At 41.2% G+C, this 14985-nt stretch overlaps 1 protein-coding gene across 2 annotated transcripts in view; it reads left to right on the top strand.

Moving 5' to 3' along the window:
- The window catches only part of Clcn5 (chloride voltage-gated channel 5), a 155900-nt gene that overhangs the window by 91629 nt on the left and 49286 nt on the right, over positions 1 to 14985 (top strand). For both annotated transcript variants that reach the window (XM_075956755.1, XM_075956754.1), the window contains one exon: positions 4491 to 4637. In XM_075956755.1, coding sequence (XP_075812870.1) covers positions 4491 to 4637 — 147 coding nt within the window. The remainder of the gene's footprint in view (positions 1 to 4490; positions 4638 to 14985) is intronic.

Genomic DNA, 14985 nt, shown 5'->3' with positions numbered 1-14985 from the left:
TTTCTTTTGAGACACAGCTCACTAAGTTTTCCAGTCTGGCCTTGAATTTACTCTGTAGTTGGCACAGGCTTTGAATTTGCAATTCTCCGGGGCTGTCTTCCGGAGCTAGGATTACAGCTCAACTCAAGTGTCACCTTTAAAGTATTTTGTTTATTCATTCTGATGCTTTATTTGTTTTTCTTTTGAACATCTTTACATCTGCAAAATAACTGTAAGTGCTGTGTCAAAATGAATTACCCACAGGCAAATACCGTGTTCACCTTTACTCACGGTGTTTATTTCCTTTGTTGAACTACTTCCTGTTCTTTCATCTGTTTTGCTTGATTTACTGGCTGCATCTTTCATTGGCCCCGACTTTCTGTACATTTACTAAGGAAACATTTTATAATCCAAACATTGACCCAAACGACTGCTTCAGGGGCTCTTTAATATGAGGTAGCTCAGCTTAGCTGGGCTGTTCCCTGTCAGTGGGTTACAGGAAAGAGTTTGTAAGGTCCCCATGGGGAAACTGAGGCATTTTCCAGCTACTCCTTTGTTGGATATTCTCTTGTGTCATTACTTTGTTCTAATGAATTCTCAGCATAAGTACATACATCTGAAACTATGAACACAGAATGCATTCCAAAGCTAAACATAAATTATTTTTGGACTTCCTATACTTTTCTTTCCATGATTTGTATGGTTAATGCAGTTGCTGGAACTGGGTGTTTTAAATCACGTTCAGAATGAAACATATAACCACAGGGAAAGAAGGAAGGAAAGGATTCTGTGACCGTACAAATTCTTTGGCTTTCCTTCAGAAGTATCCACCATGAGTCCTCCAGGTGTTTATTTTTTGTTGTCGTTCTTTTTTTTTTTTTAAAAAAATAATGTATTTAACTTTATTTTATGTGTGTTAGTAGGAAGGTGTCAGATCCCCTGGAACTGCTGCCATGTTGGTGCTGGGAATTGAACCCAGGTTCACTGGAAGAACAACCACTGCTCTTAAATGCTGAGCCATCTCTCCAGCCCCATCTATCTGCCTTTCTTTCTTTCTTTCTTTCTTTCTTTCTTTCTTTCTTTCTTTCTTTCTTCTTTCTTTCTTCTTCCTTCCTTCCTTCCTTCCTTCCTTCCTTCCTTCCTTTCTTTCTTTCTTTCTTTCTTTCTTTCTTTCTTTCCTTCTTTCTTCTTTCTTTCTATTTTGTTGCTGAGTCTCATGTATCTCATACTGGTCTTGAACTCTGTATCCTCCTGCCTATTTTTCCCAAATGCTGGAATTAATGACTTGTGCTACCATGTTTGACTTCATTTAATAAATTTAAATCAAATGAGAAATTGAGTTACTTTGTTAGCCTTTTTTTTTCTTATCAGCTAAAACAGAATTCGTTTCTAGTTGAGAATTTAGAAATCTAGAAAACCCTACTAATTGAGATTGAGGGTGTTTTTGTTGCTTCATTGAAAACACCAAATTCTACAATCGAACAGCCATTAACTATAAATACTGATGACCTTGAATTTAAAAGGAACATTGGTGTTGGGGTGGAAAGGATTATGCTTTCTTGGGATTTTATAATTTGTTTGTAGATTAATGTTTTTACTACTGTTTTGTTTTTGTTTTTTATTCTTGTTGAGTTTAAAGTGTCAACCAAAGCGTAATGTAGCTTTCTTAGGAGGTTAGGAATGGGGCTTGCGGAAGAAGTAAATAGGATCTATAGATACAGATTTAATATCTTTTGTCAAAAATGTTTGAGAGTGGGCTGGAGAGATGGCTCAGTGGTTAAGAGCATTGCCTGCTTTTCCAAAGGTCCTGAGTTCAATTCCCAGCAACCACATGGTGGCTCACAACCATCTGTAAAGAGGTCTGGCGCCCTCTTCTGGCCTTCAGGCATACAGACAGAATATTGTATACATAATAAATAAATATTTAAAAAAATGTTTGAGAGTAATAGAACATGGTTGTATATGCCTATGTTCTCACTACTTATGAGACTAAGGAATGATAATTACAGGTTCAAAACCAGCCTGGGCTATATAGTGGGAACTCTGTCTCAAAAACAGCAACATAGAAACAGAAATGCTTGGGACCAGAAGTTTCAGATTTTGAAATATTTGTGTATGTAGTATGATGTCTTTGAGCTACGACTCAAGTCTAAATATGATGCTAATTGGTAGTTTATGTGGATTTTACATAGTACAGAGCACCATATTTTAGTACACCTCAGTTTGACTGCAACATATCAGAGGAGACCTGATGCGGGATTCCCCTGTCTGGACTCTTGTTGGAACTCAAAATGTTTCATAGTTTGAAACATTTTCCATGTAAAAGTTTTGGATCAGTAATAGTCAATGTGCAGGGCATTTCCTTAAAGCTTGAACTCAAGTAGATGAAATTCAGGCTGAGAAACATCTTTTATCTGAGATAGATGGGAGCTGAGATCTAGTTTAAAGTACAAGGGTTGTTTATTTTCTGTTTGGAAAGTTTGTTGTTTCTGGAGGAAACCTGTGCATGTAGCTGACCTAGGTTAGGGGATCCAGCCCAAGTGATGTGAGAAGGTATGTGGGGTGTTGGAGTCTATACATAGATACATGTAACAACAATTAATGAAAAAAGAGGCCATGAATTTGAAGAAGAGGGACGTGGAGTCAGTATGAAGAAGTTCCTACTGAAGGAACAAATTTTGGGAAATTTGAACATGAGAATGACAGCAATGGATTATGATATATTGATTAAACAAGTATTCCACTTACATACAAATACATAATGATTAAGTTAAATACTTTTAAAGAAAGAGTTCATTAGTACCAAAATATCACATCAGAAAATAATCACTGTTACAAACAGACATTCGGTTGTTGTGCCTCTTAGCAGAGGCCTAATCCCAGTATTTACAAAGTAGAGGTAGGAAGGTCAGGAGTTCAAGGTTATCTTCAGCCACGTAGTAAGTGTGAGACTAGCTTGAGCTAAGACCTTGTATCATAAAAAGTGAGAGATTGCCTACAAAACAATTATGATCTATAATCTTCAAAACTTTCAAGTTCATGAACCTCAAGAAAGGGCTAAAGAAGCCCATCACACAAGGGTACTCTTCTGTCAATTTTTGATAAGTTTATAGATTTTTAAACATTTTGGAGACAGTCTTTACCCCAGGCTTGCCTAGAAATCATGGCAACTGTGCCCCATCCTCCCAAATGTTGAAATTATGTGTACGAACCCGTTCATTTTTGTTATTTTCCCTAATTTTGGAACCCTCTAAAAGTTAGTTGAAAAACTACAAAAATAGGAAAGAATTAGCAATTCATGAAGAACAGAGCAAATACAGAAAAACACAGCTGTTAGAGAAAAGCCATAGCTGGGTATGTCTATAGCTCAGTCACAGCAAGTGTGAGGTTCTGAATCCCACCCCTGGCGTTACACCCCCTCCCCCCAAATACTGATGGAGTCGAAGATTGAATACCATATTTCCGGAAAGGGGGTGTATTCTAGAGGAACAGAACTGATAGAATGAATAATACAAATTAAAAGGGGATTTATTAGGTTGGCTTATGGGATAGAGTCTGGATAGTCTGACAATGGCTGTCTCACATCTGACAGGCTGAGACTCTGGTGTTTGCTCAACCCAGGAAGCTAAACTGGGTATCTCAGCCCTCCCAGTATGGCACTGAAGGTCTGGAGGACTCCTGGAGAGCTCCTGGTCTTTGGTCTGTGTTGGGTAGCTGAGGAAGATGGGTCCAGTATCAGCGAAGGAATGGAGCAGTTGCAGCATCAGAATAGATGAACTTGCCAGCCACAGTGAAGGCAAACAGGCAAAAAGCCAAGTTTCTTTCATCCACATCCTTATGTGGGCTGCTACCAGAAGGTGCCACCCACATTTAGGATGATCAAGAAAATTCCTCACAGAAATGCTCAGAGGCTTGCCTGTTAGTTGATTCCAGATCCGGATCAAATTGACACCCAAGATTAACGATGATTAACAATGCAATGACAGTGTGGTTTGTAAGTGGAATCATGGTTTAAGCCATCACCCTTGATGGTCGCTCTGGTATATATCCTTGTTTTTAAATTTCTTTTTAGATTTTTATACCTTATTTTATCTGTATCAGTGCTTTGTTTACATGTACCACATACGTGCTTGGTTCTCACACGGGTGAGAAAAAGGCATTGGCTCCCCTGAAACTGGAGCATTAGATGGCTGAGAACTACCATGTAGGCGCCGGAAACCTAGCTGGGGTCCTCTGCAAGCACAAGTGGGTTTAACCCCGTAGCCCTCTGTCCAGCCTCCACTGCTGTGTATTCTGTGTGTGTGCCTAGGGGCCTGTCTGCCGTTAATTAGATAGTAAGATGTTTATAATGCATAGCGTGGCGAGTGCTTTGAGAAATAATAAGCCTTGAAAGTGAAATAAGCCCTGAAGGTGGCAATTTTTACCATGCAGTTATGTGTACTTACTTACCACAATGAAAAAGAAAAATTTGTCGGGGGCCAATTGTTCATTGTGTTTGTCTTTCTACACAGGAGCCATGGATAACAGAGGCTTTCAGCAGGGGAGTTTTAGTAGCTTCCAGAGCAGCTCCAGCGATGAAGACTTGATGGACATCCCAGGGACTGCTATGGATTTCACCATGAGAGATGATGTACCTCCTTTAGATCGAGAAATAGAAGGTATCACTATTGCTAGTTTTGAAAATATTTGTAATTTGTATACAGTAGACACACAGCCTTGCAACTTGTAATACATTGTTGTTCCTTCCCAACGCCACTGACAGGATGTTGAAGTGTCTTGACCCGTAGACAAACTCCTTCTTGCTGTCCCTTTGCTTTTAGACCTCTGTCCTCCCTAGTCCTTGATATCACTGATATTTTCTCCGTCCTAGCAGGTTTTGCTTTTCCTTTGAGGATATCACATTAATGGGATTTAAACTGTGTTACTCTATGTGTGGAGGTATGGAGAGGGTGGGACATGCATGGACCATGGTCCGCATCTAGAGGACAGAGGAGAACGTAAGAAATCAGTTCTTTTCTTACACCGTGTAGGTTGTATGGCTAGAGCAAGTGCCCTTCCCCACGCGGTTATTTTACTAGCCCTCTGCCCTGTGTCTTTTGGAGATTGATTTTTTTTTTTTGGTGTTTCAATACAGGGTTTCTCTGTAGCTTTGGTGCCTGTCCTGGAACTAGCTTTTGTAGACCAGGCTGGCCTCAAACTCACAGAGATCCACCTGCCTCTGCCTCCCGAGTGCTGGGATTAAAGGCGTGCACCACCACCACCCGGCTGAGACTGATTTTTTTTTTTACTCAGCTCAGTGCCTTGGAGATTTACTGTTTCCTTGCTGAATAAATACCCAGGAGTGGGAGCCTTGAGTCATGGGGTAAATGTGTGTTTGACTTTAAAAGAAAGTGCCAAAACGCTGTTCAAAGTGCCTGTGAAATTTTGTGTCTTAGCTACCTCTATATGAGTGTTCTGTGTGTTCTGCATCTTTGGGAGCTCTTGCTGTTATCAATAATTTTTATTTTAACTTTCCTAACAGGTATGTACCATCATCTCATGATTTTACTTTTATTTCCTTCCTGTCTAATGAGGTTTGACATCCTCTCCTGTGCTTATTTGCCAGGCTCATCTGTCCTCTTTCGTGAAGTAGGTGCTCAAATATTACCCACTTTTTATAATCGTATTTTTCATTAACAGGAAATCATCTGGAAAGTTAAGTACTATCTCACTGGTTGTTTGGTTAGCTATTTACAATATCATTTCTGTGGCTGTGTACAGTGCCATGGCACGGTTGTGCTGTAACCAAGCTTCTATGGATACACATTTTAGTTATTCTCCTCTTTGGCTATTACATGTTGTGCTGCAGTGAGCCATTATGTAGTGTCTCTCTGTGTGTGTCTTAGTTACTCATCTGTTGCTATGACAAAACGCCGTGATTAATGCAACTTACCAAAGAACTGTTGAATTGGCCTACAGTTTCAGAAAGTTGGAGTCCATGATGGTGGAGAAAAAGACATGGTATTGGCAACAGCTGCGGGCTCTCATCTTGATCCACAAGTAAGAGGCAGAGAGAGACAGAGACAGACACAGAGAAAGACAAACTCAGTGAGAAATAGAGACACACAAAAAGAGGTGCACAGAGACAGACAGGGAATTGGGAGTGGTTTTGAAACCTTGAAGCCCACCTCCTGTGACACACCTCCTCCAACAAGGCCACATGGCCTAATCCTTCCAGTAAACCCCACAAATTGGGGCCAAGCATTCAAACACATGAGTCTGTGGGGGCCATTCTTATGCAAACCACCAGTGCATATGTGTATGTGTTAAGCATATGAGAGCACTTTTATAGCATGTCTGTATGAGAATGTTTTTCTTCCACCAAATTGGCTTAGAATACCATAGTTTTTATCTTTACATTTTGATCAGCTGAATAATTTCTATTATTACTTTTTCTTTTTTTCTTCTATTTTTTTGAGACAGGGTCTCAATATGCTGCTCTGGTTGGGGTGGAATTTACTACGTACACCAGGTTGACCTTGAACTCACAGAGATCTGCCTTCTGAGTGAATTCAAGGCGTTCACCACCACCTCTGGCATCTATTATCTCAAATTTCAGGGTTTTTTGTTTTCTTTCTTTTTTCTTTTGTTTGTTTTTGTTTTTCAAGACAGGGTTTCTCTGTGTACCTGTGGCTGTCCTGGAACTCCTCTGTGGTCCAGGCTGGCCTTGAACTCACAGAGATCCACCCGCCTCTGCCTCTCAAATTTCAGTTTTAACTAATAAATTTGAACATAGTTTTTTGTATTTACTGAACAATTCGTCTTATTTTCCTGAAGGTTTCCTCTTCACAGGTTTTTGTTTCTCTAATGAACTAATTATCTTTTTTATTTGAGTCCTTCAGGTATTACTATTTTTTTGTGTGATGTTACTTAAATATATTTTTTCATTTCTGTCTTCTTTCTTTTCCTTCCCTCCTTCTCTCCCTTCCCCTTCTTTCCTTCTTACTGTTTGAGACAGAGTCTCACTCTTTAGCCAAGGGAAGCCTGGAACTTTCTGTGTAACGCATGCTGACCTCTAACTTGTGGCAATCATCTTGCCACGGCCTACCCAGTATTTATCACACCCGTGAGCAGCTGTGTCCAACTGCTTTGTCTTTTTAACTCCTTTATTTTGCAGGTTTGCCTTTAATTTATGATATAGCTAAGACTGACCTTGAATTAGTGACCTTCCTGCTTTTGTATCTCCAGTGCTAGGGTTATAATAGGTGTGTGCCGTCATAGCCACCCTATTTTTTTTTAATCTGCAAGAATTGTTTTATTAGTCTTTTCTGTTGACATCTATGTTTCTCATTGTACTTAGAAGGAACCAAGGCCTATGAGTATGATGCTAACCATGACAACATAGTGAGATCCTATCTTAAAGAAACTCTGTATTATTTTTATTGTATGATTATTTGTGCTATAATCCTGTGAGTGCTATATCTCTTACAAGAAGAATCATTTTATGTCTATGTGTCTGTGTAAAGGATTAGATTTCACAAAAATAGGTACATTTGGGCAGGTAGTATGTGATATCATTTCTGCAGAGACTTGAACAAATGCCCACTTGCCCCAGATAGGGAGCCCATGATAGCTGCCACCAAAGTCTAACTTGGTGGACCAATGAGTTGTGTTGGTTTACAGTGAGTACGGGGTCGCTTACAGGAGTAGAGTGAGTCAGTGACAACTGTGGCACTAAAGCCTCCCCCAAGGTGGGTCCGCTTACGAAAACTGGAGCTCACTGCAAACTTGCAGACAGCTCAACGGATTGGGAGTGGCCTTTTCGGCAGCTCAGTTGGTCTGAGCTTCTTTCAGGCAGCTTGGCTGGCCTCAACCTCTTCTTGGCAACTGGACCACCTTTCCCCTCTTCTAGGTGACTTGACTGGTCTTTGCTTCTTCTGAGTGACTTGCCTGGTCCCGCCTCTTCTAGGTGGTTTGAGTGTCTTCTGTTTCTTCTGCCAAGGCAGTTTGGCTGGTCTGACCCTCTTCTAGGTAGATCAGTTTGTCTGAGAGTATCTCTAAGAGTCCCTACACCTGCTTTGTGCTTGGGGAGGGAGAGCCCTAGTATGTCTGGTCAGTTTTGGGGACATCCTCGAATCTCTTGAGTTGTTTACTTCCTGAGTAAAGGAGCTTCCCTGCAGGATAGAATGTTTCTCCTCCCTTTAGAACAGTGGTCTTCAATGTGTGGGTTGACCCTTTCACAGGGGTCACAGATCAGATACCATGCATATCAGATATTTACATTATGGTTCATAACAACAGCAAAATTGCAGTTATGAAGTAGCAATGAAAACATTTTATGGTTGGGGTCAGCACGACATGAAGAACTGTACTTAAATGGTCGCAGCATTAGGAAGGTTGAGAACCACTGCTTTAGAACATGCTGTTGCTTCACTTCCCCATAAGTCTCCTATGTCTTAACAAACTTCCCTCCAAAGTGGAAAGTTTTAATCTTGGAAGGAAAACTGCTACACAACAGCAGATCTTGAGTAATTAATTAATTGGTAGGAAGAAAAAAGTTCCAAGCAGAAAGACTACTTTTGAAGAAGTATCAACAGGCGTACTGTACAGAGAGATGGCAAGATAGAGAGGAGCCAGAATAGGTAAGTCACATCCTTGGGTGATGTGTTGCTAATTTTTATTGCCATAATCTGGATTATTGACACAATCTAGAGCCACTTGGGAAGGGAAAACCTCGAGTGAAGAATTGCCTGATCAGATGGCCTGTGACCATGCTTGTGAAAAATTCTCTTGATTAATGATTGATGGGAGAGAGCCTATCCCACTGTGGGTGGCACTTTTCTAATATAAGAAAGCTAGCTTAAAATAAGAAGGAGAACCCAAAGAAAAACATATAGGCATCCTCCTGAATATTAACCTTCATCAGGCGATGAAAGGAGACAGAGACAGAGACCCACATTGGAGCACCGGACTACAACCCCAAGGTCCAAATCAGGAGCAGAAGGAGAGAGAGCACAAGCAAGGAACTCAAGACTGCGAGGGGTGCACCCACACACTGAGACAATGGGGATGTTCTATCGGGAACTCACCAAGGCCAGCTGGCCTGGGTCTGAAAAAGCCTGGGATAAAACCGGACTCGCTGAACATAGTGGACAATGAGGACTACTGAGAACTCAAGAACAATGGCAATGGGTTTTCGATCCTACTGCACATATTGGCTTTGTGGGAGCCTAGGCAGTTTGGATGCTCACCTTACTAGACCTGGATGGAGGTGGGTGGTCCTTGGACTTCCCACAGGGCAGGGAACCCTGATTGCTCTTTGGGCTGACGAGGGAGGGGGACTTGATTGGGAGAGGGGGGGATATGGGAGGAGGCAGAAATCTTTAATAAATAAATAAAGAAAAGAAAAAAATAAATAAAATAGGTGATAGGATAGCAAAAACAAACAAACAAACAAAAAAAAAGAAAGCTAGCTTAGAGAGAGGAGTAGAGGGAAGAGGCCAGAAGAGGGCATTGGATTCCCTGGAACTCGAGTTATGTATATGGTTAAGAGCCACCATGTGGGTGCCAGGAATTGAACCTGGATCTTCTGCAAGAACAAGTGTTCCTCTTTCTTTTAGATTTATTAATTATATATACAGTGTTTTGCCTGCATGGTCACCTTCACATCAGATGAGGGCACCAGATCCCATTACAGATGGTTGTGAACCACCATGTGGGCACTGGGAATTGAACTCAGGTCCTCTGGAAGAGCAGCCTGTGCTCTTAACCACCGAGCCATCTCTCCAGCCCCAGAACAAGTATTCTTAACCACTGAGCCATCTCTACAGACAGAGGTAGAGTTTTTAAAAATGTATTATTTTGTTTTATTTTGTTAATAAAGAGTCTCAAATAGTCAAAAGCTGGTCTTGAGCTCACCTTGTAGCTGAGGCATGTGCCAAGATGCCTGGCATTTTAAAGCCATTTCAATCCTCAGTTCACTAATAGAATCCACAGATATAGAACGTGTGGATGTAGAAATCCCATATAATACCTATTACATAGATAATTACCCATTATGATAGGTAATGGGATAGATGAAAGTAAACCAAATAGTAGATCTTAAGTGGAGAATGACAATCTGTCTGCTTGTTGCACCTAGGGCCTCACACGTGCTGAACAAACATGCTACCACCAGGCTTCAGGCCACCCCCCCTTTTAGTTTTTATTTTTAGGGAGTAATATATGCCTGTAGTCCTACCACTCTGGAGGCTACAAGGCAGGAAGGTCAAGAGTTCAAGGTCAGCCTTGGAATTACACTTTAGTTAGTCAGATGGGCATAGAGATCCTCCTAACTGTGATCCCAGCATTTGGGAAGTTGAGCCAGGAGGATCACCAGTTCAGTGTCAGAATGAGCTACACAGGAAGACCCTGTTTCAAAATACCAAGAACAGCACAATAAATACAAAATAAAATACATCAAGGATAGAGGAATGGCATAATGGTTACACGCACTTGCTGCTCTTGCAGAGGATCTGGGTTCGGTTCTCAGCACCAGTGTGTAGGCTCCCAACCATCTGTAACGGCAGTTCCAGAGATTCTGATGCCCTCTATGGCCTTTGTTGGCATCAGACATATATGCAGGCTAAAGACCCATACACATGGAAAGATAATACCCCAAAACACTTCTAAGGAATGAGAGGAAAGGACCCTGAGGACATGCCTCAGTAGGAGTGAACATAGCAATATGAAAAAGGGTTTCAAGCATGGTGATGCATGTCTGTAATCCCACACTCCAGAGCCAGAGACAGGAGGATTACCACAAATTTAAGGCTAGCCTAGTTTACATAGTGAGTTCTAGGTCCACGAATGAGACCCTGTCTAAAATAACCAATGTCCCTTCCTCCAAAAAGGATAATGTAGAGTTTTTTTAAAAAAAGAAGCAGTCCTCCACCACTTTTCAGTAGACTCTTAGAAGTATTATTTCTTGTAGTTTATTAAGATATGTCCAAAAGGCTTCTTTATATGAGCCACATGCAGAAATTAGTTCACTTATCTATATTCTTTAGCAATGCATTTTTCATGCTTTGCTTTTGAAGTTTTCTTTCCTTATTTAATGTCTTCAAACAGGTTTTCCTAGTGAAATAATAAAAGAAAAGGCCAGAAAATCATTGAAATATGGTGCGTAAAATACTATATTTTAGTTGTGAGCCTAGCCTTTAATGGCTGAGCCATCCCTCCAGGCCAAAATACTATATTTTATACTAGGAATGATAACATGTACTTAAAAGAAGTTAAGTTCTGTGGAACTTACAAAGTTAAAGTGGTTCTTGTTTTCTAGATGGCTGTATCGGAATTGATTTGTGAAGAATGGATAAATCAGTTATACATGGCAAAGCTAAATGTATCTGAGATATAGTCTGTAAATTAGAAAAAAGTAAGCACGCATGAGGAGGGAAGGAGAAAGTGAGTTTGAATTACAGGCGAACATGCAGAGCTGTTCTCACCTTCCTGGGCAAGGCCAGCACTGCGCTCGTGTGTGCTTTCGTTCATTTATCCACCCGTCAGTCTTTATGGAGTGCTCGCCCACGTAGGACCCTCGCACTGCACTGTCTGATAATCCCACTGAATCATAGAAACCGAGTCTGCCTTCTGGAGTTCTAAGCCTCCCAGGATGGGGTATGTGGGTGGAGGGTGGCAGTTGGAGCCGTAGTGGGCACAGCAGGTATTAGGCAGGATATCTAGCTCGCAGTCTAGATGGCTGTGTACACTTTATGATCTTATCTTGTAGCCAGACTGCCAACAAATGATTTAAAAGCAGAGGAATGATATGATCAGATTTGAGTTTTGGAAAATTGACAGTGCAGAGGACAAATTGGGGGCAAATATGGGGATGGTAAAAACTTTACTGCCTTCAAATTCTGGGCAAAAGATCAGAAGGCTTGAATAAAGACATAAGGAACCAAGAGGAAGGGATAGTGGGTTCCAAGGAGACTGTGTGAGGGAAATTATAAAGAACATTGAGGTACTAGGGACAAACTCAGGGGTAACTTCAAAGCGTAGACTGGTTATGGAGTAGACTCTGTTCTCCCATGCCACCTACTGAGTCTCACTGTACCTTTCGAATGTGTCAGAGCAGGAAATAATAATCATAATAAGTAGATGTGATGGAATGAGAATCATAACAAGACTTGAAACCCGCCGAGTAGACTATAAAGCAGTTCTGTTAAAATGTGAAGGATTCATGGTTGCCCTTCAAGGAGAAATGTAACAAACCTTGGACTCTAGCTCCTGATGAGAGCCCCCATCATCACCTCAGAATCAGGGCCCAGAATCCCAGCACTCGAGGCAGACAGGAGAAGAGTGGATTCTAGCTTAGCCTATGCTTCATGGGAAGACTGTCCGATAAAGCAACCCTCAGCTAGGCTTCTCCCCAAGCCGTCTGCCATGAGCAAACGTGTGGGATTCTCCTATACACTTAGCTTGAGAAAATGGGTAGCTCTTGCAGCTTTGGGGAGCCAGGGGTGGGGGGAGGCCTGAATTAAAACTACCATAGGGCCACAAACCACATCAGCTTTAAATAAGAATAAACAACTGTTGTTTTGGTTTGGTAGTTTTCCTACAGGGTCGCACGTTGTAGCCCAGCTAACCTAGTACTTAGTATGTGGTGTAGGCAGCCCTCAAACTCAGGGCAGCCCCCTTACCTTATCTTCCCAAGTGCTGCATTATAGGTAGAAGCTGCCAAGCTAGGTGCGTAAAACGATATTCTCAGGCCTAAAGCTTCCTTTTCTTTACTTCATAGGAAAATGGGCAGATTTCAGAATTCATATCTGTTAACGTTTCACCCATATAAACTTTATTCAAGTTTGTATTTGCTTCAGCTTTACTTAGTGTGACTTCATGTCTCATCCAGATTATCGTATTACAGAGAGGCATCTTGTCTCCTTAGGCTCCTCTTAGTTGTGATGTATGCTCGTGTTTCTGATGTTCCCAGAGACTTTAGCAGTGAGAGGCCTTAAGTCCCGCCTCCTTGAGAGTGCTGGACTTGGGCGTTTTGTCTACTCTCTCCCCAACATGTATCTTTCTATCATTTGTATTGTTTTATATTTTGGGTTCTATTCTACTCCACTTAATTTTGTTGCCTAAATTGTTCCAGTTTTGTCATCGTGTTGACAGTGTTCCCTGCCATTGTGGGTTTGTTTTTAGTACTCTCTCATTTTTTTGATGCTAATCTGCTCTGTTATTACTTTGCTGTTCTAGTACCAAGGCAGGAAATGTATGTTAGCCATTTCTCAAGAGTCCTACTTTCCTTTCCCTCTCGAGCTGATTTAGAAATGAAGATTGGGCACTAGCTATGCCCGTTTCTACAAAGACAGTACTATTTTTTGAGACAGGATTTTATGTATGCTGGCATCATACTCGCTGTGTAGCTGCAGATGGCCTTGATCTACTGATCCTCCTTCTAAAAACTGAGATTATAGGAATGTGCTACTGTACCTAGCATTCTGCCAAGGTCAACTGAATGCATAATGTGTCTGCTGCCATAAAATAAATGTGTGTGTGCGCACGCGTCGTCATCTTTATCTACATTAAGCTGAGCATGAGATCATACTGATTGATGTCTCTGTTTTTTTTTTTAAATCCATTACCACCTGGATCATTTTAGCTTTCCTCTTTTGCTTGCCTTCTACTCTGACAGTGAGAAAGCCACCCCGCATTATCTGTTATTTACTACTGACTCTTCTTTTCCAGCATGCATGCGTAGTGCTTTCAGACTTGTTAACAAGGACCCACCGTGATGAGCAACTGTAAGAGCTAGTAGGTCTATGCAGCGGCCCTTTTGTCTTTGCCCATAGAGGTTGTGTTCATTTCTCCAATTACTTAGGGTGGAATCTTCCTCCCTTACCCCACCGGTGATGCTTTTTTTATAAACTTGTGATACAAATAGGTTCTCTTGTTACTCACTTCATTCCATCCTGGGGTCCTCAAGCATTGAAATGATTCTTAGAAATTGTGCATAGTAAGCTGCATACATAATCCTGTGAGCTGAAAGCACGCACACTGGTATTTCCTCACTATTATGCTGCCATGGAGAATCCTTTCACTGCCTAAAACCCTGTATTTAAAGAAAAAGAAGCAAAAAGGTTCACTAGAGCTGGCAAGATATCTCAGTGGATAAGGGTGCTTGTTCCACAGCTTGAAGATTTGAGTTTCATTTCCAAGTCACATGTGGTAGAGAGAGAAAGACCCAGTGTTCCTTTGACAGCTATATGTACACAAAACACATAAATACACACAATAAAAAATAAAAAATTCTTTAAATGTGGATAGCTCAGTCCTTTCTTTTAAAGGACAATAATCCATTCTCTACATAAATCCCTTTATAAAATCAGTTCAGCTACTAATAAACATCTTGATTGCTTCCAGTTTTTTTTTTTTGCAGTAGGGAAGAAGGCACTGTGGATATCTCTGTGTAGATGCTTTCTTTTGTGGGAGTGGGGAGAGAAGGGCTTATTTTAGTCATACTTCTATGTAACAGTTTATCACCAAAAACAGCAAGAGCAGGAACTTAATTAGGGACAGACCCTGGAGGAAGGGGCGGATGCAAGAAGAATACTCTGTGAACGAGCACTGGCTTGTTCTTCCTGGCTTGCTCCGTCTACTTTCTTATAGAACCCAGGACCAGCATCCCAGGGGTACCACCAACAATGGACTGGATCCTCCCTATCAATTACGAATTAAGAAAATGTCCTACAGGCCTGCTTATAGCTCCATCATTTTTTTAATAATACAATAAAATATAATAAGATAAAGCAAAAAATAACACATTAAAATTGTACAAGATAAACAAACTGAGAAAAGAGCCCAAGAGAAGGCATAAAAAACAGACCCACTATTCCACACACTCAGGAATCCCATAAAAACACGCCAGTGGAAACCATAACATATACACAGAGGACCTGATGCAGGCCCATACAGGCCCTGTGCATGCTGCCGCTTCAGTCTCTGAGTTCATATGAGCTTTGCTCATGTTTATTTCGAGGGCCT

Source organism: Microtus pennsylvanicus, chromosome X (genome assembly GCF_037038515.1).
Source record: "Microtus pennsylvanicus isolate mMicPen1 chromosome X, mMicPen1.hap1, whole genome shotgun sequence".
Taxonomy (NCBI): domain Eukaryota; kingdom Metazoa; phylum Chordata; class Mammalia; order Rodentia; family Cricetidae; genus Microtus; species Microtus pennsylvanicus.
Note: the sequence above shows the minus strand (reverse complement) of the source record. Positions and strands in the feature narration are given on the sequence as shown.